General features: G+C 43.2%; 2 protein-coding genes across 4 annotated transcripts in view; both read right to left on the bottom strand.

Annotated features, from left to right (window-relative positions):
- Positions 1–1784: 1784 nt before the first annotated feature.
- On the bottom strand, positions 1785–8159 carry LOC147128920 (uncharacterized). Its single transcript, XM_086016127.1, has 12 exons — positions 8039–8159; positions 5988–6782; positions 5777–5899; positions 5523–5632; positions 5383–5441; positions 5139–5299; positions 4821–4952; positions 4360–4405; positions 4250–4287; positions 3990–4077; positions 2868–3150; positions 1785–2762 (listed from the first exon to the last, which is right to left on the bottom strand). Exons 1-12 carry the CDS (start codon positions 8085–8087, stop codon positions 2535–2537), a joined length of 2112 nt encoding a protein of 703 aa, XP_085872253.1. The 5' UTR covers positions 8088–8159; the 3' UTR covers positions 1785–2534.
- Positions 6700–21453, bottom strand: part of znf281b (zinc finger protein 281b) — a 43920-nt gene continuing 29166 nt past the window's right edge. Inside the window, exons 5-13 of one of the 3 annotated variants that reach the window (XM_086016124.1) lie at positions 19990–20168; positions 16834–17349; positions 16646–16759; positions 16144–16267; positions 15687–15770; positions 15488–15606; positions 13276–14859; positions 10083–10133; positions 6700–6782 (exon numbers count right to left, since the gene is read on the bottom strand). In XM_086016124.1, coding sequence (XP_085872250.1) covers positions 6768–6782; positions 10083–10133; positions 13276–14859; positions 15488–15606; positions 15687–15770; positions 16144–16267; positions 16646–16759; positions 16834–17280 — 2538 coding nt within the window. In that variant the 5' untranslated portion in view covers positions 17281–17349; positions 19990–20168 and the 3' untranslated portion in view covers positions 6700–6767. Of the gene's footprint in view, positions 6783–10082; positions 10134–11004; positions 14860–15487; positions 15607–15686; positions 15781–16143; positions 16268–16645; positions 16760–16833; positions 17350–19989; positions 20169–21453 lie in introns of those variants that run through there. The other 2 variants (XM_086016126.1, XM_086016125.1) reach the window with 2 other exon arrangements.

Genomic DNA, 21453 nt, shown 5'->3' with positions numbered 1-21453 from the left:
TGCTGAGCAGTTATCCCCGGTCGCGCTGAAAAGGGGCGAGGATGGCAATGTACTGTGAGCAGCTAACCAATAATGATCTCTCGGAGGTGTACAGCTTTTTTTATGCCTTACCCCTTTTACATAAACTTGATCGAAGATGAACTTTTACCTGTTGACATGTTGTCTACATCAGCAAGAAAGCGGAGCCACACACTTTTGTGTAACGGCGGTTGCATGTTAACCTGTGTTTACATAGAAATAAGTGGAATTTATTTGAACAATTAAACACATTGCTACATCAAGACAAAATTGCAAAACAGAGCATTAATTTGTTAGTAAAGAATATTTGTCCACTGAGGGCCATTGTAAATGAATGCACCCCTCCTTCCCCCCAAAAAGTGGATGCAATTGACATTGTGATGCCCCTTCTGGTGCGCTTGCCTTGGCCGCCAGGGGGCAGTATTATACAGATGCACAGGATAATATTAGTGATAATAGTCGTTCTTCACAGAGGATAACGAATATATGCCTGTAAGCATTGTTATATTATCTAACTTATCTCATTTGCGTTCAAGTATTTGATGTATAAAGCGTAACACCGCCACATAGATGCTATTCATTAGCCCATTTACAATGTTTTCCATTATGTGTTAGCATCGAGCTAACACCCTTTAAGGTAAAGGTGGGTCTGTTGCTTTGAATACACAAAAAGTAATTTCATTTGTTTTATGTTTAGCTTGACAGGAAACTTCAATTCAGCAGCTTGAATCCTCTTTTTGGAAGGACTCCTGAGGCCGAAATTGCAGCTTGATGTGAAGCGAGTAAAGTTCACCATGTTTGAGCTATGTGATATATATTTGAATATAATTGCTGAAGATTGACTTTAGTATTATTTGTTTGTTTTATAAAGGTGGATGGACGTGTCATAACATCCCCAAACCATAAAATTCTCATTTAGGCCGCGTAAAAAAACAATTACAGACAACTTATTGAGTTATCAAACCTTTCCTGTGTAGTTTATAGCATGTGACCTTGTTGCATGTCAATCTCCTTAACTGCACTAAAGCACAAAGGTATATTGCTTACATTTCTTCTTTCATCCATCCCTCAATTTTCAATAGTGCTCGTCCACATTGAGTCACACGAAATCGCTGAGTTAGAGCATAAAGCAAATCTCACCTTTTTGAAAAGGAATGTGCCTCATGCACAAAATATTGTATGGAAATATAACTGTTAAATTGATTACACCAGTGATTCTCGAAGTGTGGATTGTTGTATGCTGGCGCCCTCTAGTGGTACGCAGGGTAGTCCAACATTCAATCCTGCGGTACACTTAACGCCCCAAAATACGACCAGGGTCAAGGTTCAGTGCATTTTAGTTACACTTTCATACAATAAAGTTTTTTTCCTCCTCAATATTTCATGTACATTTCCATACAGTTCTGTTGTACGTAACAATATAACTGCGAACATTTATTTAAGTGCTATTTTAGTTATGTACAATACATTTTAAACATTTTTCTTAAATTCCCCAATATTTAAGCACAGCGTTCATGTTGAAACTGTGCATATTGATGCAGTCTTAACAATATAAAACAAACTTTTTTGGAATAAAACCTCTGCCTCGTTTTTGAACCATCACTCTGGATTATTTTTTTTAACTCAAGTGTTTTGTTGGTTGAACAAAAACGTATTTTGTTAATGAATTTACATCTTCCTACAACACATTACAACTTGAGTGGAACATTAGCACCCCTCCGTGGCCAAATAATTAACTGCACTCAAAAGCCAAAGGTTAGTGATAAAACACATAAGTTTAATTTGAATTACATTCATAAATGCATCAAAAGTTAAAGACTGTAAACATTTTGTTATTCGCCACCAGAAAAGTATGTCAAACTTTAATCACGTAAAATACTAATTAAACTGTGTGTTGCATGTTTTATGGTATGGCCCCTTTAAGGGGCAAGCAAAATATATGACTTCAGCCGTGGTGTTAGAAAACAGAACTATTCATTTTCTTGCCCGTGTGGCTCAAATAAACTCTTAAAAACTTGAAATAGAATAAATGACTGACAACAATAAAAGCTACTACAACAGGTATTTAAATATCAAAACAGGTGCAGATAACATGTATATTGAGTGGCAGCTCACTATGTATGGTGATAGCTTTAAATACCCCCTGCCACCCCTCCCAAAAAAAAATTGCAAAGAAGAGATATAAAGTACATAAAGATTATAATACAGAATAGGCCTGATACATGTGTGTGTGGATACAGAAATACATTTCTAAATGCACAAAATGAAAACACAAAACATGGAAGATGCTATGTGGCCGGAGAATGTTTAAAATGCTTTTAAACTCAGATTCATCCAAGTTAAATGAGCTATTTCAACTAAATGGCAAGGAAATGCCATTGCAGCATTGCAGACGAAGCCAGACCGGTGTTCCCCCTGGTGCCGTGTTAAGCACCCTAACATATTTCAGCCACTGCAAAATCCCTGCGTAGGTTTTGTGCTTCCACTTGTTGTTTCCGATGAAAAAAAACTAGTCCTCAGTAGTTGAACGGCCTTTCGTCGTCATGTGAGTAGTTTGGGTTGTTCTGGCCTTGGTTCCGAGCGTAAGGGTTGGTCTGAGGCCGATCCTGGCCATACGGGTTGTTCAGGGATCGAGATTCTGAGTAGGGGTTGCCCAGGGGACGAGTTTGGGCGTACGGGTTGGTCTGGTTGCGAGGCCGCGAGTACGGACTGCCGTTCATTTCTTCGGAGTTGTCATTAAGCCACTGCAATTTGAGACGATTCCGTTAATCGCAAATACGTCTTGCGTGAATGCTCATTTCTTGCTCTGCCTTTTTTTTTTTTTTTTTTTAATTGATTTGAATACTCACGGGACTTCTCCCTTGAGCCAGCGAGCTATGGCGGCTATTGCTGGGCGTCATCTCCAGCTTGGTCTCGCTGTCCCAGGCACTGGCGGCCGTGGCCCGCGGGATCCTGGGCACCCCTCCGCTGGGGAATGGTTTGACGCCCATTGCCGGTTCGGTCTTAGCCAGAGGCTCCTGCTGATTGGCCGGAAGGCTTGTAACGAGAGGAGCCTTATCGGAAACGTGGATCACGTCGGGATTCCTGGTGTCTGAACCTTTGTTTTTTTTCTTGGAGCTCTTCTTTGGGGATCTAAGAGGATAATTGGAAGAATGACAACATTATGGTCTTCAATGATAAATTTGGATTTCGCCTTTAGGGTCAGTTTGGAGGGCGGCACGGTGGCCGACTGGTTAGCGCGTCCGCCTCGCAGTTCAGAGGTCGTGGGTTCGATCCCGGCTCCGGCCTCCCTGTGTGGAGTTTGCATGTTCTCCCCGTGCCTGCGTGGGTTTTCTCCGGGTACTCCGGTTTCCTCCCACATTCCAAAAACACGCACGGTAGGTTGATTGGACACTCTAAATTGTGAGTGCGGATGTTTGTCTCTGTGTGCCCTGCGATTGGCTGGCAACCAATTCAGGGTGGCTCCCGCCTACTGCCCAAAGACAGCCGGGATAGGCTCCAGCACGCCCCGCGACCATTGTGAGGAATAAGCGGTATCGATAATGGATGGATGGGTCAGTTTGTTTTCAAACAGTTATTTGGGTTAGATTTTCATTTCATTTTTACATGCAACGAATTTAATTGAACCATAATTTCAGAGCAGTTCTTTAATTTCCCTATATTAAAACACAGTGTTAACGTTAAAACTGTACAGTACATAAGGTCATTATAAAATGATACAGAGATAGATTGTATTCATGCATCTACTAATTAAATCAACTCACCTTTACAATAAGCTCGCTGGCAAGGACTGACCGAATTTATTTGTTTAGTTGTTTGACGGCCATGGATGATGATTCGTTCATAAAAGTGATCAAGGGACCAGTTGTGTTCATCTTCCGAGGTTCCATTGTATCATTTCTGTTAGCTATATATTAACATAATAAACAGTTCCTCAGCCTAATAAAGGGCTAAAGAAAAAAAAAACTCACTTGGTAGACATGACGATTAGAATGATGACTGTGATGAGCAGCAGTCCCCCTAACACGGAGCCAACGATCACCAAGGCTAGCTTCCATGCTAACAACAACAACAACCAAAAATGTTGGTGACAACAAGGAAAGAATTATGTTTTTCAATTTGATGGCATTTTACGCTCCTTTAGCCATACAAGACTAAAAGTATATCAAACTTCACAACATTTTGAACAAGGAGTAAAAGTTATTTGGATGGCATTGACGGTCTTACTCACATTCAGTGCAGTTAAAACCAGAGTACCCGTATGGACACCTGAACAGAAAAAGAAAAGGATTATTCAAACGTAATCATTTCAGGGCACTCCGTGACAACGAAAGCACCTACATCACACAGTGCCGAGTTCCGTTGGGTGTCTGACCACTTGGACAAGCTGCAGAGGAAGAACAGTTAGAAATTAGCTGTGAATCAACACGCGCGGTTTAGCAGAGCTAGCAAAAGTACCCACATTCTGTACTTCAAAAGAAGGTCACATACGCATGTAAAAAAAAAAAAAAAAAAAAAGTACAGATTCAACCCCTTCACTTACAATGTATGCATAAAGTCTACACACCCCTGTCAAAAAGTCCGATTTTTGTAATTTAAAAAATGAGGAAAAGATCAACCATTTCAAATCTAATCCCACCATTCATGTGGCCAGTAATGTATGGAACTCAATTGAAAAAAAATCTTTTTGCGAGATGAAGTAAAATACCGTATCTAACTGGCTGTGTTAAGAGTCAGCCGACCATATTCAAACTCGCCATAAATGGGTGTCAGCAAAAATTCAGGGTAGGTTCCGCACTTACCAACACACGCTCTCTGATTGTAGTCGGTCATAATGTAACCCGTCGAACAGCTGCAGAGGAATTCTCCGTTGTCTCCCGCCGAACATGTCGTGGTTTCCTCGTCACACGGTCGCTTAACACACAGACTAGTGTCTAGCAGAAGTGGAAAGAACATAGAAAAGAAAAGAGTATTCGTACAAGTTGGCTCAGATGTTGCTAACTTGCGAGCTAGCTAACCAGATTGACGGATGTTTGAAAATATGGATGAGAACATAAACTATGCGTAGTATTCATAATTACGTGCGATGTCAATATCAAGCTTAAATGCAGGAAACGTACTTGTGAATTCCGAACTTGCCAGAAGACACGCTTCACATTTTGCGGCTTCGGCCATGATGTTCGCAACGGCCTGTGTGTTGACTTGAGCAGACGTCCGGAAGACCATCTCCACCGTAGCACTGACGCCAGGCACGGCACGTACTTTTGTCTTTACAATTTCCCTATACGGACAAAGTTGACATGAATAGAAGCAAAATCCTCTGATGTAAGCAGGTAGAAAGAGCACAGATGATTGTTGACTTACTTGAGTTCAAGCACTATAGAACCAGAGTAGCCAGAACCCTCAGTGAAAAGCAGAGCAATCTGTGTGGCAGAGAGAAAGTACGTATATTCTTAAAGAGTTTTCCCAAACAATTCACCGTGGACGAGAAAGAGAAATTTGACCTCATTAGAAATGAGCTCCGCGGTGCTTTGAAAGCTGAGTGATGTTTTGTCTTCCATGTCCTTATCAAATGCTAATTTAGGCACTTGCAGTTGTCCGGGGAAGACTTTGGCTGAAATATTACAATTTATACAGTTTATAAAAAAGGATAGCAACGATAACCATTTCTATACAATGTCTAAATTTTCTCGGAATCGTGTATCAAAAAGTTGATCAAAAACAAATCAAAGAAGACTGGTCAAATGGGACTACTCACCCGTCTCACAACGCTGGCTGTCCTCATTGTAGTAATCACCAGCCAAACACAAGCACACTCGGGTTCCATTGGCACGGGCCTCACATTTGCTCCCGTCAGGACATGGCAGTAACTCGCAGATATCTAGAGAGCAAAAAACAAAAACATGGAAGCCTTTCCAGAGGTACATGTTAAAATACGTATAGAATGGATACAGTACTGGTTTACGTACCTGGCATATCTGTGGGCAAAGGATCTGTTGGTAGCGTGACGGAATCAGTTGAGTTTGTGGAATTGCTCTGTCCAGGTGTTGTCGGATTGACCGGCTCGGGTGTAGTGGGTTGGGGCGGGTTGGTGGGATTGACCGGCTCGGGTGTTGTCGGTTGGGGCGGGTTGGTCGGATTGACCGGCTCGGGTGTTGTCGGTTGGGGCGGGTTGGTCGGATTGACCGGCGGGTTGGTGGGATTGACCGGCTCGGGTGTTGTCGGTTGGGGCGGGTTGGTCGGATTGACCGGCGGGTTGGTCGGATTGACCGGCGGGTTGGTGGGATTGACCGGCTCGGGTGTTGTCGGTTGGGGCGGGTTGGTCGGATTGACCGGCGGGTTGGTGGGATTGACCGGCGGGTTGGTGGGATTGACCGGCGGGTTGGTGGGATTGACCGGCTCGGGTGTTGTCGGTTGGGGCGGGTTGGTCGGATTGACCGGCGGGTTGGTGGGATTGACCGGCTCGGGTGTTGTCGGTTGGGGCGGGTTGGTGGGATTGACCGGCGGGTTGGTGGGATTGACCGGCGGGTTGGTGGGATTGACCGGCTCGGGTGTTGTCGGTTGGGGCGGGTTGGTCGGATTGACCGGCGGGTTGGTGGGATTGACCGGCTCGGGTGTTGTCGGTTGGGGCGGGTTGGTCGGATTGACCGGCGGGTTGGTCGGATTGACCGGCGGGTTGGTCGGATTGACCGGCACGGGCGTGGACGGTTCAGGTGGGTTGGTCGGACTTGGAGTGTTGTTCGGTACGACTATCTGTACTGCATCTGCAACAAATAAGAGAACAATAAAAATTACACATTGTGTTGAATATATTTTGTTGAAATCTTGAGGTTTTCCTTTATAGTTCATAAAAAAAAAACCTTTATCAGAGTTTCCCTTCAAAATAACATCTGAGCCAAAGCAAACAATATTATCGGACAGCACTTTGAGTTGCATTTCATGAAAAGTGCTATATAAATAAATTTGATTGATTGATTGATTGATTGATATGAATGTATCGCCTTCCTTAAACTCATGCTATGTGAGGACCTTGTGTTGACACGCTGCCCTCTGTTGGTGTGGAGTGCAATGATCACCCAAAATGCGGGCTTTTCACGCACCAAATTATTATTGTCATTCGTGGTTTGCCTTCAGTGTCAGCCTCAAAACACAAGCATTGAGCTATATCCAAGGATTTAGACAGCAAAATCCCCTTAAAAAGAGTGAAAACTGCACAACATGCTTTTAAAGCTCATTTAGGCTTGAAAACAAATAAAGACCCCCAGTAAACCAAACATTATGGCTTGCCTTCAGAATAAGGGAGGGTATATTAAATGGGTCATAAGGTACGATTTGATTGCAGTTATCAACATACTGGTTAAATATTTACAGTTTGCACTTGTACTAACCAATTCTGATATTGACTTTTAGAAGAGGGTATGCATACCACACAATTTTATTTAGTCTCGCTATACTTTAGTAAAGTTATAAGTTTACTTATATATATATACACACATACACACACACACACACACACGCAATGTATATATACTGTGTATATGGGCCATTCTACTGAATTGGTTCAAATTCTGAGTTGGAAAATGTGTGAAATTTGTATTTTATTTCAGAAAAACCTTTACTGTATTCATAATGTGCCATATCTAAAGGGCACATATATAGTAAAAGTACAGTCAATTTTCAAATAGTATTTTCTAGCTCTTCCCTAATATCTTGGCTGTCCTCAAATTTGTCACGACCAAAACACACATTTACAGAAGAAGAAAAATAATTCTACTAGCCGATTCACATTCCATTCCCCCCTCTACAGAGTATTTTTATAAATTAATATATATGGTTTCGACGTCAAAATCAATCTAAATGAATTTTCAACAGAATTTAAGATGACTTATTCCGAAATAAATCAACATTTATAAATGTATGCATATTTAATGCTAAAGCAACAAAGTCATTTTGTGAGTATATTTAGATTTAAACTGCCTTAAACAATTCTATTCAAAAATAAAGAAACAATGTTACTTACAGGCCGCAAAGAGGCAAAGGACAAACGCAAGTCTCAATTCTGGCGCCATCGGAAAGCAAACAAAGAAATTAAGATTTTGTATAAAAACTAAAGACGATTCTCAGAGAGACGTGAGTCGAAGAGGCTTGCCCTCTCACCTTGGAAGATGACCACTTGGCTGTGTTACTCACTTTTTAATCATTAGCCACTCCTTCAAGGAGGCTGGAAATGTGTGCAGACGGTACTTTTTTTTTGTCCAGGAGATATAACTTCCTGGATGGACGTCATGTTTGTGGCTACAGATTAGGCATTGGTTTCCAATATAATACAATACAATATTGCTATTCAAAATGAGGCCTTTTCAAAGAGAACCAAGCTCAGTTTTAAGTCATGTGAACACATACCTGCACTTATTTGTGCACAGTGGTGTCTTGATTTACAAGTTTAATTCATTCCGTGCACAGGCTGTATATATATATATATATATATATATATATATATATATATATATATATATATAGAACGGATAATTAATTTAAATCGGTTTTCATTGCACCCCTACTCAGTACACAACGAAGACGGTCACAACTGCTCAGTACAAGCACAAGCAGCAGTAATATTAGCTGTTCTCGAGAATAATGAATATACTGTGAGAATTGTGATATTGTTTGTGTACATGTGTTGCCGAACCATTTCCACATAACACACAAAAGGAACATTGATACTAGTTTCGCTCAACAATCTTGACAGTCATTTGACATTGTGCGTTAGCATCAAGCTAGCTGTAAAACAAGAGATCACAAATACCCCTCGTACTAGATTGTGAGAGTGTATGTAATAACTGTCCTTTTTTCACATAAAACGGCTCGAGAGAGAGGTCGGTTGAGTAAATAAAGAAGTAAATGACTGACAAAAGTCATAACGTCAATAACATCTATTTATGATTTAGATGTGCATGATGATGTGTTTATTCTTAAGTCAATGATGGCGTGTATAGAGGCAGCCAACACACTATGTACTTCCTTATATCTGCTGATGATACAACGCACAGAATGAAAATGAATACATTTTTAAAAAATCAAATAAAAAAAATGAATAAAAGTAAAAAGTAAGGGTCCTGGCAGTAATCTACCCACAGCCTCACTATATGGGTCTGGGGGGCCGAAAATTGCTTTCTTTTGTCTTTTTATGAATTTACAACAGTTCCTTTAGTTTACTTAAAACCCCGAGACAATCCTCTACAAACATGAGTCATAACACTTAAACGTTGCAACGGGAATACCTGGTGGCCATTAAGTTTCGGCTGGAACAAAAGGTGCAGCAAGTGACCTTTGAGCCCCCAACATCACACTGGATTATACCACCTTGCTTCTAAAAATAAACTCACAATCGTGGCAGGTAGAATTTGTTCCATACAAAAGCTGGAACGATCAATGCCAAACGTGGTCAATAAAAGTTCATTAGACCCAAGCAGACTTCCCATAACTGTTCGTTTTAATGGCATTATCTCCAAGTTGACTTTGATCCCGGATGCTATTGTGAAGCAACACACCTTAATTTGAGACCGACGTCATCAAAGGGTGTTGGTGGAAAAAAAAAAAAAAAAAGACCAAAAAAAGTCCTCCTCTAAAGTAACAACCAGATAGAAACTGATACGCTTCAAATAAACATCGAGTCATTTAAACGGACAAATTGGCATCATTTCATCAGGCGAATACCAAAATCACAAAAAGCACTCAAAATATATATTTTTTCCGTTTTGTAACCTTTGGCTTCACATGAAGCAAATTAGCCATATTAAAGCATTAGATTTTTTTTTTTCCCCCCCTTGACTGAAAGATTTTACGAGCGTGTTGCTACGTCAATAGATGTGTGATAAGAGTCTTAACATCAGCTTTGTATCTTGGCGCTGACTGACTGGAAGTCCAAAGTCAAAAACGGTAACGGCCTTCCTTATCCCCAGCCAGGCAACAGGCGCGATAGCCGACACAGTAGTTGGTCGAACTGGGGCATGATGAAGGGGAAATGGCAGAAAAGCAAACAAGGTTGAATGTGTTCTTCTTACCTTGAGAACATTTGGACTGGTTTCCCCCTCGCCATCAGTTTGTTTGCATATCTGTGTGAAAGAGGACAAAAGCTTTATAAGCGTGTCATGAACTACAAAAGGCTGCTTAATATCATTTGGATCCTCTACAAATGATTAACTATTTATTGAAAGACTTTATGCGATAGTAGGAAATTGTATGCCTGGAACACAAAAAAACATTACAGTATGCATCATTCACAAAAACATAGGGCAGAAAATTACCCATACTGATGAGTTAATGCTGTCAAGAAATGGGTTAGCAGGATAGAAGTGGTTAAAAATATTACTCTTACTATCAATATTTTCCAGGGGTCACCACAGCAAGTCAGTTGCATATTTTTGGCACTTTAAAGAAAAAAAAAAAATGTTAACACCAGATGCCCAATGCCCTCCACCCATTTTCCATAGGTGGATCCCAAAACTGTCAAAAATGGCGCCCAAATCTAATCCTCCACCCAATCAAAATAATTAACCCACAATTGGGTGACATTTAACCAACATTATGGTGCATTTAAATTTTAAGCAAAATGTAATCTAATGGACGTAAAAAAAAAAGCTTTCACTGCACTTAGGCCTTCACCACTTCTGTATTTTAATATTGGTTTTTAATTATGCTGGGATAGCCAGTTCATTTTGGGAAGGTGGCGTAAAAACTTTAAATGCAGTCGTAAATTGTATTTTCCACCATTACCGTGCATCATTCATAAAATGCTTAAAGTATGAAAAGGGCAATTTCTAAGGCAAACAATCAGAAAAATGGCAAGAAATGGCGCCGCCTTGTGGTACCACTATGGACAATCAAGGTTTACTTTCTATTCTCGGGACTTGTTTTGCATGATCATTCCAAAATATCAAACGTTACACACAAGACATTGAAATGTTGCATAAAAACGTCTGTGCGTTTTCTTTTGTAACAAAAAAAGGTTTTTATTGGCTTCTCTAATCCGTTCATCATCTCAATAACAGGTACAGCCCAGGAAATCATGTCACGAGGATCTAGTACTAATGAGACAAAGGGAAGGGGAGGCTTCTGCTACAACATTTGGTATTGAGGTGACAGTCAGAAAAAAAGCCATAAAAATCATGCATACTTGATAAAAACTCAAAAACAAAACACACACATTTTTAGTGTTTTTGTACATTTTTGTAAACAATATCCTTCTAGAGTTCATATCAAAAACACATGATGGCAAGTAACAAAAATAAGGGATATACCATGAGAAAAAAAAAAATTCTACAAGGCATCTAGAATGCAACACTGCTTGGCATGGATGTTTTTTTTTTGTTGACATTAAAACAAAACAATGACAATAAAAATGAAATAATACATTTTGCATTTTGACAAGTCACTTGCTCTATCATCGTAAACACAGGCAGTGTAAAAAATGACGACAACATGTCGAACCTATTCTACAAATATTTCCACTACATACAATGAAACGCGTGTCCCTGCTTTCTTACGCTTTAGTGATATGAGGTATATTTAGTCAATCTTATCGTCTTTTTCTCTCCATTTCCGTTCAAAGCATAGTGTGTTTGGAGGGAAGCGGCTGGTCGGTCAAGTTTTTTTTAGTTTTTTTTTGTTTTTGTTTTGTTCCCCCTTGCAGCTTCAGAGTCCCAGAAAACCAACGGGGAGGGTCGAGTGGGGTAAAGGGGGGCAGTTGAGGCTCGCAGGAAATCGACTAAATCAAATATCAACCCTGGCTGCCGGGATCGAGAGATCGAGAGAATGGCTTTAACCACGGAAGACAAAGAAGGCCATTGTTCGTTCTTGTGAGTGCAGGACTGCTGCATATTCAGGAGGCGTGTTGTATAAATTAACTCTTCTGCTGCATTGGTGCTACAAAGGTGTGTGGCGGCTAATGGAGAATAAATACAATTAAAAAAAACAAAAACAACAAAAAAAAACAAATAAAAAAAAAAACAGAGAAAAGTTCCAGCATGTCAGCCGAGCTCTGGAGAAACACTTAAATACAAAGAGCTACTTCTCAAAATATTGTATCACAAAATGATGGCAAATCCACTTTTTACATCACCCGACAAACCGCAAGAAATTCGACCCCGTCCCTCCCCTCCTAGCAACAATCAAAAATGAAAAATCCAAAAAAAAAAAAAATGCCCATTAAAACCATCATCCCACCCTACCAAAACCCTTGTTCACAGTTTTCTCCTTTTAAAATAAGCATTATTACCATAAGAATCACAAATTGAACTGGTTATTGTTTCTGATGATATGTTTGGGGGAAAAAAAGTGCTTGTTTGATTCCATTGACACAAAAAACAAAACAAACAAAAAAAACAAAACAAAAGCGAGGTGACTGTTTCAGTTTGCTTGCTGGCCTTTGTGTTTTCAGTCATACGCGTTTCAATGGAGTTCTTCTCTACATGCTGGTTTCACATTGACACGCAACAGTACCGTCTTTTGGACTAAAACACAAAGAGAGCCAAGACATGATCGTGAGGAGTAAAATTGAAAAATAAAAACGCACAGAAAATGAAATCAAATTGAAAAAATAAAAAAAATAAAAGCTTTGTAGTTTCAAAGTACACCTGTAAAAACTGTGCTAATTGCATCTCATAATACAAAGTCTTATTACACAATTTTGCCTATTTCCTGAGTTAATACGTTTCTTGTAACAGACAATATATACTTTTTTTTTTGCCATGTGAGTTCTGGGCTTTCCCTGCCACAAGTGTTGGTTTTTTTTTTTTTGTAATTGTCAACATTATTATTTTACAATGGTATGATGATTGGTAAAACACAAGGGTTCCGAAAGTAACAAGAAATGCAAGTTCATCTCTAACCTCAAAATGTTTTAAATTACGATTAAAATCTACGGTTTACGATCATTAAAAAAAAAAAAAAAAAAAATGAAATCACTACATTTCCCAACATTATGTAAGCGACTAAAATACATCATAAAAATAAGAATAAAAAAAAAATTGCATTTGAGGCCATGTAAGACCCTCCCTGGTCATGTTTGCATCAACATTTAATGGCAGTGTTTAAAAAAAAAAAAAATTTTGCTACAAGAACAAAATTGTGATGAGTGGGGGGGGGGGAGAAGATTGGGTGGTCAAAAACAGCACCCCCGCCCCCACTAATTGGGTTAACCTCATTTGACCCTTATCTGAAACTTTGGCTTGTCGGGGTTTTTGATCCTGTACTCACTGGCTCACTGACGTCAGCTAACAAGCTGGTATACCCTGAGAACTCTGAGACCGGAGTCCGTATTCTGTGGTCCACCTCCGCCCCGGGGTCGCTGCCGTAGCTCAGAGGGGTGCGGCGTCCCGACTTGAACTGGGAGCCGAAGGCCTGGGCGAAATTCTCAATCTGGTACGTCGTGGACTCTTTCGGGGGGTTCAGAGGAGACAGGTCTGAGTAGCCGGAACCGTTGGCGGGGGCGGCGCTCCCGCCGGACTTGGCTTGTTGCCCCTTGGAGCTTTCCGCCTGGGCGGTCAGATCCTGGGGAGGTAGGTTGAAGGCTCCGGGGGAGTGCTGCTTCTCCAGCTGCTCCGTCAGCTCCTGAGATGGCGTTAGCTGCTGGTGGCTGGCTGGCTCCAAAGTGAGATGGAAGCCCGCTTGGGAGGGGGAGCCCACCAGCATGCCGTAGTGGGACTTGGACGAGGTGGAGGAGGAGCTGGACGAGGGGGCAGCGATGGGCAGCGGCGAGGAAACGGCCGGGGGGTAGCCGCAATCCAGCGGCGACGTGCTGTAGACGTGCTTGTCGGCGAACAGGGGCCCCGTGGGACTGGAGCTGCTGGACAGGAGTGGGAAGGGCCCGGTGGCGCCCAGGCTGGGGAAGGGCCCGCTGTGGCTGGTGCGCTCCAGGGCCTGCAGGAGGAACTTGGAGTACTCGCTCATCACCGCCGTTTTGTCGCCCCCGCTGGCCGCGTCGTCCTCCAGCTCGGGGGTGACGGGCGCCGCCGGCTGGAGGTCCACGTGGTGCGGGTGGTCGGACAGGTCGAAAGCCACGTCGTGGTGGTGACCCCCCTCCGGCTTATGGCTGTAGTGGTCCAGCAGGCTTTGCAGAACCTCGTCCGGAATGCCCGACTTGTCGTGCTTGAGTTCCAGGGGGGACGTGTCCAGCATGGCCAGCGTGGGCTCGGGTCCCAGGGAAACCTGGATGACGCCGCTCCCCTGCGACGCCATGTGGAGAGCGCCCGCTCCGTAGTCGTTGTTGACGGCGTGGAGGTATCGGCGCTTTTTCACAAACTGCATAGCGTCGTCGTAGTTGCTGGTGCTGGTGGTGGCGGGACCCTGCTTGTTGACCCCGCCTCCCTGGAGCAGACCCATGTTATCCAGCCCGGATGCGTCCACGTGATCCATGGAGCTGGCTTTTGGGCCCAACAGTTTTTGTCCGTCAGCGCCGTCTTCCAGAGAAAGAAGGCCCTTATCCAAACCCTTACGGCCCGCTTTTTTGAAGACCAATTTAGGAGAGCGGCCCTGCATGGCCGAGCCTGAGGGCTGCTCCATGCTGTAGTCCTGCAGGCCCATGTCACGCGCCAGCGCAGCGGAGGACGAGGCCGCCATGGACGCGGCCGCGTTCTTCTTCCTCTTGCGCTCGCCGCCCTCCCCGTTTTTGGACTTGGCCCGCTTGCGTCCGGAGCCGGTCGCGTTTCCCTGAGTGAGTGAATAGCTGCCCTGGCCGAGCTCGGCGTCGCTGAGCTCCAGCATGTTCGGGTCCAGGCCCTTCTTTATGGCTTCTCCGCAAGTCCGCTTGTGCTTCAGTAACCGGTCGGTTCTTGAGAAAAACTAGAAGGTTGACAAAGAGACGCACAGATGAAAACAATAAGGTGCTGTGAGCCACTCGACAAGCTGAATATCCACCGGGCCAATGTTACCCAACAACCCCCGAGGCAATGAGAGATCATCATGTGTCATCTAAGTCGGTGAGTTAATTGTGAGCGTTACCATATTTTCCAGACCATAAATTGCAAGTTTTTTTGTTTTTTTTTAACAGTTTAGCTGGTCCTGCGACTTACACTCAGGTGCGACTTGTAATGTATTCATTCAAATTTGAGCTCAGACAAGCACCAAATATCCGTTTCCCCAGTAGTGTTTAACTTGACTGTCCAAATCCTCAGAATTTGACCTCTCCTACGGAAAATATTCTGATTTCTGTAGTCCTCCACGAATTGATTATTTTTGTGTTTAATCACAATAAGACATTTGCAAAAACAGCAGGGCTCTGTCCTTATCCCCTTCAAATTGCGGCACTTTACTGTATGAACATATTACTATTTAATCAAAATAAAAGCACTATGTTAATTTTGACTTTGTGACCTTTCAAGGGCTTGTCAAAGACCGCGAACAGCCCAGAACTGATCTCAGAAGTTCGAATGAAAAGGGCAAAACAAACCCCCCCCCACCCCCCACGTACTTGTTGGCATGTATCGCATCGATACGGCTTCTCGCCGCTGTGCGTCCGTTTGTGTCGCTCCATGTGGTACTTCTGGATGAAACGCATGTTGCACTGGTCGCAGCTGAAAGGCTTCTCTCCTGAAACAAACACCGGCGACGTGATTTGGGGGTTATTCCGACAGCTACCAAGAAGCTCGATTAGAAACGGGGCGACTCACCGCTGTGGATCTTCTCATGCCGCTGGAGCAGGTACTTCTGAATGAAGCTCATGTTACACTGACTGCACCGGAAAGGCCTCTCACCTGTGCGATCAAGAGTACAACCGTCCCCCCGACACATTAATTATTGCTCAGCCTCGATAATGAACATCTAATTTTGCCACATGGCTGTTTTTCCGATATAGCGCAGAATCGGGGAGAAAGCAACCGTGACGGATAAAGGGACTACGGATCCGCTTTGGTAAATCCGTCAGGAGAGATTCCCAGCAAAGGGGATGACTAACACATCCAGAAACACATGAGCAATCAATGAGTCATCCCCGAGGGTCCGGGATGACGTGATGCTCCCCGACGGCACACGGTGCGCTACGTCGTTCCCCCCCCCCCCCGCCTTTGTGTCGGGAGGCTTGAAAGCACCAAAACCAAAAAGGCGCGGCAAGCAGTGAAAGCCTCTCACCTGTGTGTATGAGCACATGTCGGCGCAAGTGATAGGAGCTGCGAAAGGCAGCGTTACAGTGCTCGCAGATATGCGGTTTGGAGTTGGGGGACAGGCAGGCTCCATCCGCATCCAGCATCATGGCCTAGGACGATATGACAACGGGGGCGGTTAGGTCTGCTCCTACTGAATACTCGGATGACTGAACCACAAAAAAAAAAAAAAATTAAAATAAAAAAGATGTACGTGCACCCTACAGCTGTGTGTCTTCATGTAAACATTAGCAGGAATGTACATAACGGTTTCACTTTGCGTGTTATCTTGTTTAAACTATTGGTTACGGAAGGATTTAAGGTGACTCTGATGGCTGCTCTTAGGTCAGCGTTGCAAATAATCTGTCCTGAATAAAGCTGGAATAAAAAAAAATAATAATAATAAAAACATTTGGAACTGTTGACAATTCTCCCCACGTTCATCCCTGAAGCACAATCGGTCAAAGCGGGATTATGTTAGGATGATGAACCTTTGCGGCGTCGTTGCGTTTCCTTCGGGCTTTGCCTCCCTGTCCGTCTCCATTGGTCCTCCGCCCTCTTTTACCCGAGGAATCTTTTGGCTCTTTTCCCCCTCGTCCTGACATCTGAGGGCAAACCACAAGCGATAGGTATCGGTCTCATAGTGACACAAAAGTCGAACGTTCACATTTCCACTCACCGGTTCCCCAAGGGAGCGCACGTTGCTGTGGCTGAGGTCGTGCAGGAGCATGTTATGGTGATTCTGGTGGTGGCCGCCGTAAGACATGTCCGGCATGTCGGCGCCGCTCTTCCCCGCGCCGGCGCAATTCATCGGCACGCCCCCGCCGCCGCCGTAGAGAGGCATGCGATAATCCAGCTCGCTTAGCCGCTCCTGCTTGATGCCCATGCTGTGGAGGAAGCCCCCCGAATTGGCCACACTGGCGCCCTGGTGGTCCGGGGGCGAGTCGCGCTCCTTCTTGAGGACCATCTCCTGCGGGAGGTCGCCCATGACCGACTGCGACGTGAGCCGCGTGAAGCTGGTGACGGGCGGCAGGTGGCTGAACATGAGCATGCCGGGTGCAAAATTGGGGTCCATGCCACCGTTGCGCAAAAACTCATTGCCGATTTTGTCTTGGATAATACTCATGGTGGTGGTTTTGCTGTGTGCGGGTGCGGGCCAGGCCAACGAATCTAAAGAGGAATGCGGGAGAACACCCTGAAAAAGAGGACAGACATAAAAATTCTTCATAATCATACAGTAACGCAAATGTCAAATGAATTAAAAGCTCCGAACATTTAGAAAGTGAAAGAGTGTCATGAGACTCCTTTTTCGGTGATGGTCATCTGACCATCTGCCGCTAATGCTCGTTCAACTTCGTGAGGACAGCAGGAAACACGGGTGGTACCGACTAATAACCCTGAAATTTATTGAGGTCAGCAGTATGGGAGCAATTTGGCTACCTGGTTGAGTTCCACGGGCAACGTCAAACATGTCGATTCGCCTTCAAAAAATACATGACCAAAATTAATTTTAAGAGGGAACAAGAGAAGTCTACCACTAAATTTCAGATATGGTTTCTTCATTGTTTATTATTTATTTAGTACAATGTTTCCACTCAGTAGACCATTAATTACTTACCGGCAATTGGATTTGTGGGAAGTAAGTGACTAAAAACCTTACCCTGTTTTTTTCCCCTAGTGTCGCAACTAATCTTGTTAAAATGCCTTTGCATCGACAGACATGGTACAATAATCAATACTGGAGGTGAACAATTTTATACATCAGTCCAGGGGCCTGTCTACAATTTCATGTAAAATATATACACTAACCTTTACGAAGTAATACGTACGTACCTTGGTCCCTTGGAACTGAATTAGTGATTTTTTTTAAAGATTCTTTTGCACCTTGGCCTATCAAATGTGAAAGCAAATAAGTCTGACTGCAACAATAACCACCCCCCTTACCAGATTAGTAAATGATCTTGTTAAATGTTCATAGCGAAAGAGATTGCACATTAGGTAATTGTACGTCATATCAGTCCAGATGTCTGTCTACAATGAAATCAAAATTATCTACAGAACATTTATACTTGTTTTAATGAAGCCACATGTCACTTGAAACCAAAATGTGAAACTGCGACCAAATAACTGCTGTAATAACACGTCTTGCACCTTCGCAAATAAACCTGACTCCAACATTAATAAATAGACGCTTTGGTTTTTCACAATAACTAATTGTAATTAATATTGGTCAAATAACACGCAAGAAACCCATACATAACAGTCCAGACATCTGTCTATTAATGAATCTAAAAAGGTGTACATTGCATCTTATATAGTCATAGTCAAATTGGAGTGAATTGGTGTTATTTATTAACAGTCTTGTGCATCTTGGCCTATCAAATGTGAAAGTGACTGAAACACAAGTAGTTGGTTCATTTTTTTCCCCCTTACATTAAATCTTGGTAAATTCATTGCTAAATGGACAGTGACACAAGTAAATACACATAACGCAGGAGAAAAATCCTTAAACAGAAATCTGTCTACAATTTAATCGAAAACATGCAATTTCTTCTCAAGAAGCCACATGCAACCTGGGGCCTAAATGTAAAATATTGGAGTGGAATACTAGACTATTTTGCATTGTTTATACACTCGTTTGCATCTTGGCATAGCAAATCTGAAAGCAAATAGGTCTGACGTCTGAAGTGTTAACGCCTGTCGACAATTCAGTCCAAAAATATGCATTTGTTTTTAACATGCAAGCCAAAATGTCAAATTTGGAGTGAATTGCTGTTGTTTTTAACTCGTTCGCACCTTGGCCTATCAAATGTTAACGCCAAAAAAAATCGGACTGCAACACTACTAATTAGTCGCTTCGCTAGACTTGCCGAAACAAACATGATTTAGGTCAAACACGACTTGACATTTGAGCAATGAAACTAGGACACACTCTTGTTCCGAAACGAGCACTGCAAGGGTTCGACTACTTGTTCTCGAGCCCAAATCCCGGCGACCATTTGTCTCGGCGACACATTGAACAGAGAGCAGATGAGCTTTTGTCATCCATAATAGTTAGCCAGCTAGTTAGCATAGCAGCCGACTCGCCACAATGAGCCCGACGACGTATCATCGAGCTCGCACTCAAAACCTTGAGGCAAAAAAATTCTTAGAAAAGCACCACGAGCCATTGGCCAAAGTTGCATTTGACGCTACGGCTTGTCCCCTCCAAAAATGCAAGGTTAACCTTAAGCGTATCCTGGTTAATTCGAGTATTGATTGGCTATTTAAAAATGGATAAGCGACTGCTCGGCATAATTGCACATTTCAATGAAGCTACATTTGTATGAACTAGGCAAGGGGTTAAATTGTTGGTTAAGTTTGCCACGGGTGGCGTGAATTGCTCATTTCCCGAGCTTGCTAGGCGAAATTAAATCTAGCTGGCTGGCGCTCCGTTTATTGATAGCTAACTTTAGCCGTAATTACGAGCGGATAATCGTTACCGAGCGTGCGTGTGGCTGGCAAAAACCTTCCCAAGGCTATTTCGGTTCCACGTCGACTCCAGCTCCAGTGACCCGACACGGGCCATCGCGGCTAAATAAAAACGGGAGCTTCGCGCTTTTCCACGCAGCTGTGTTTATAACAATCAGACTAGCCACGAGCTAGTTAGCCGGCTGCTAACGTGCTAGCAGTTAGCTGCGAGTGAAAAAGCCGCATTACGGCCCGTGCATCACAAACAATGATGCTGCCTTTCGGTGCATCGCCCCGCGGATGGCGAGCCAGCGTCGCGTCGCGTGGATCTCGACAGAGTCCCGACCGAACCGCGAGCCGGGAGCCCGCTTGGGTTCTCGCTCACCTACGCATGACCGCAGACGGCTTGGAACGTGCCCGTGGTACCTCCGTATTCGCAGCTTTGGAGGATTTTATTGCCAAAACACTGTTCTCCGGCGGCCGCTGCTTTCTTCCATCTTGTCGTGGCGCGGGGGATTATGGGTGCAGGCGGACGGGTCGTGAGAGGAGACAGCCGCAGCCAGCCTGCAGATGATAACGAAGGGGACTGACTTGCATTTGCATGCGCATGCACCGCGCACAATGAAATAGGTGCAGTTGTACTCCAATCGAAGACAAATTACTTACGTAAAAAATACTGTGGTGAATGTACTAGTAGTATATTGTATTATATTAAAACAGCTGCAGCTCGGGTTCTTACTAGGACAAAGAGATCAATTACTCCAGTCCTAAAGACTTCACACTGGCTCCCAATCAGATGTAGAATAGTCTTTAAAATTATGCTACTGGTCTTTAAATCACTGAATGGCTTAGGCAATAAATACATTAAAGACATGCTCATGAAATAGAAACCTAGTAGGGTTTTGAGGGCAGCAGACTCAGGTTAAATAGTGGAGCCCAGAGGTCAAAGAAAACATGGTGCATCAGCATTTAGCTATTGTGCTGCACACACATGGAATAAGATGCCAACAGAAGTGAAGTTAGCCCCAAGTGTAAATGCTTTTAAATGCAGGTTAAAAACAATGCTCCCCCCACCACCAAACCTATATGATTAAGGTCTTTAGAGCATTTCTATAATCATTTTACCCCCAAAATCATGCTCTTGCACTAAATCTTCTTTTCGTAAACTACTTTTTTTCCTTACTTTGCTTTGAAACGTCTTAATTTCTTCTCTTTTTAAAATTATTGAATTTGTATTAAATCTTATGTTGTGTATGTCTAAGTAAATAAAGCTAGCGTAATGTGTATCGTAACCCCAGCGGTGCAGGGGGGATTGTTGTCGCCCCATGATGACAAATTTGCCACGGCAATCACAGAAAGTGTAAAAAAAAACAACAACAAAAGGTCCAAGTTCTCCCGCCTCATTTCTTTTCAAAATTGGATTCTGTAACTAAAAAGAATGGGTAGCAGAAGTACTCACATTCAGAACTTAAGTAGAACTAAAAATACTTTACTGTGATAAAAAAACAACAACTGGTGACTTTAGCAAGGGTAAATAGAAGAAAATTGCTCTTTCTCAATATCAAAGGGGTCACTCTATTGGACTCCGGGGTAACTATTTATACTTTTCCGAAATTCTGTGTCAAATGTTGCCCATGCACCCACAGGATATGCAAGCCATACAAGTACAGTGATAGTCCAAGCATTATTTTGTTGTACAGTGACGTTGGACTTTCTTCCCCTGCAGTAACACTAGGGGGAACTAAATAGCCTCCAATAGACATTAGCAACACTGGAATGCCACTGCTTTTTCCGCAAGACATGCAGCAGGCATGCTTTCATTATCATTTCCCTGCACAGCGGATATAAA

Source organism: Filicampus tigris, chromosome 19 (genome assembly GCF_054856515.1).
Source record: "Filicampus tigris isolate MCC_2025a chromosome 19, RoL_Ftig_1.0, whole genome shotgun sequence".
NCBI classification, from domain to species: Eukaryota; Metazoa; Chordata; class Actinopteri; order Syngnathiformes; family Syngnathidae; genus Filicampus; species Filicampus tigris.
Note: the sequence above shows the minus strand (reverse complement) of the source record. Positions and strands in the feature narration are given on the sequence as shown.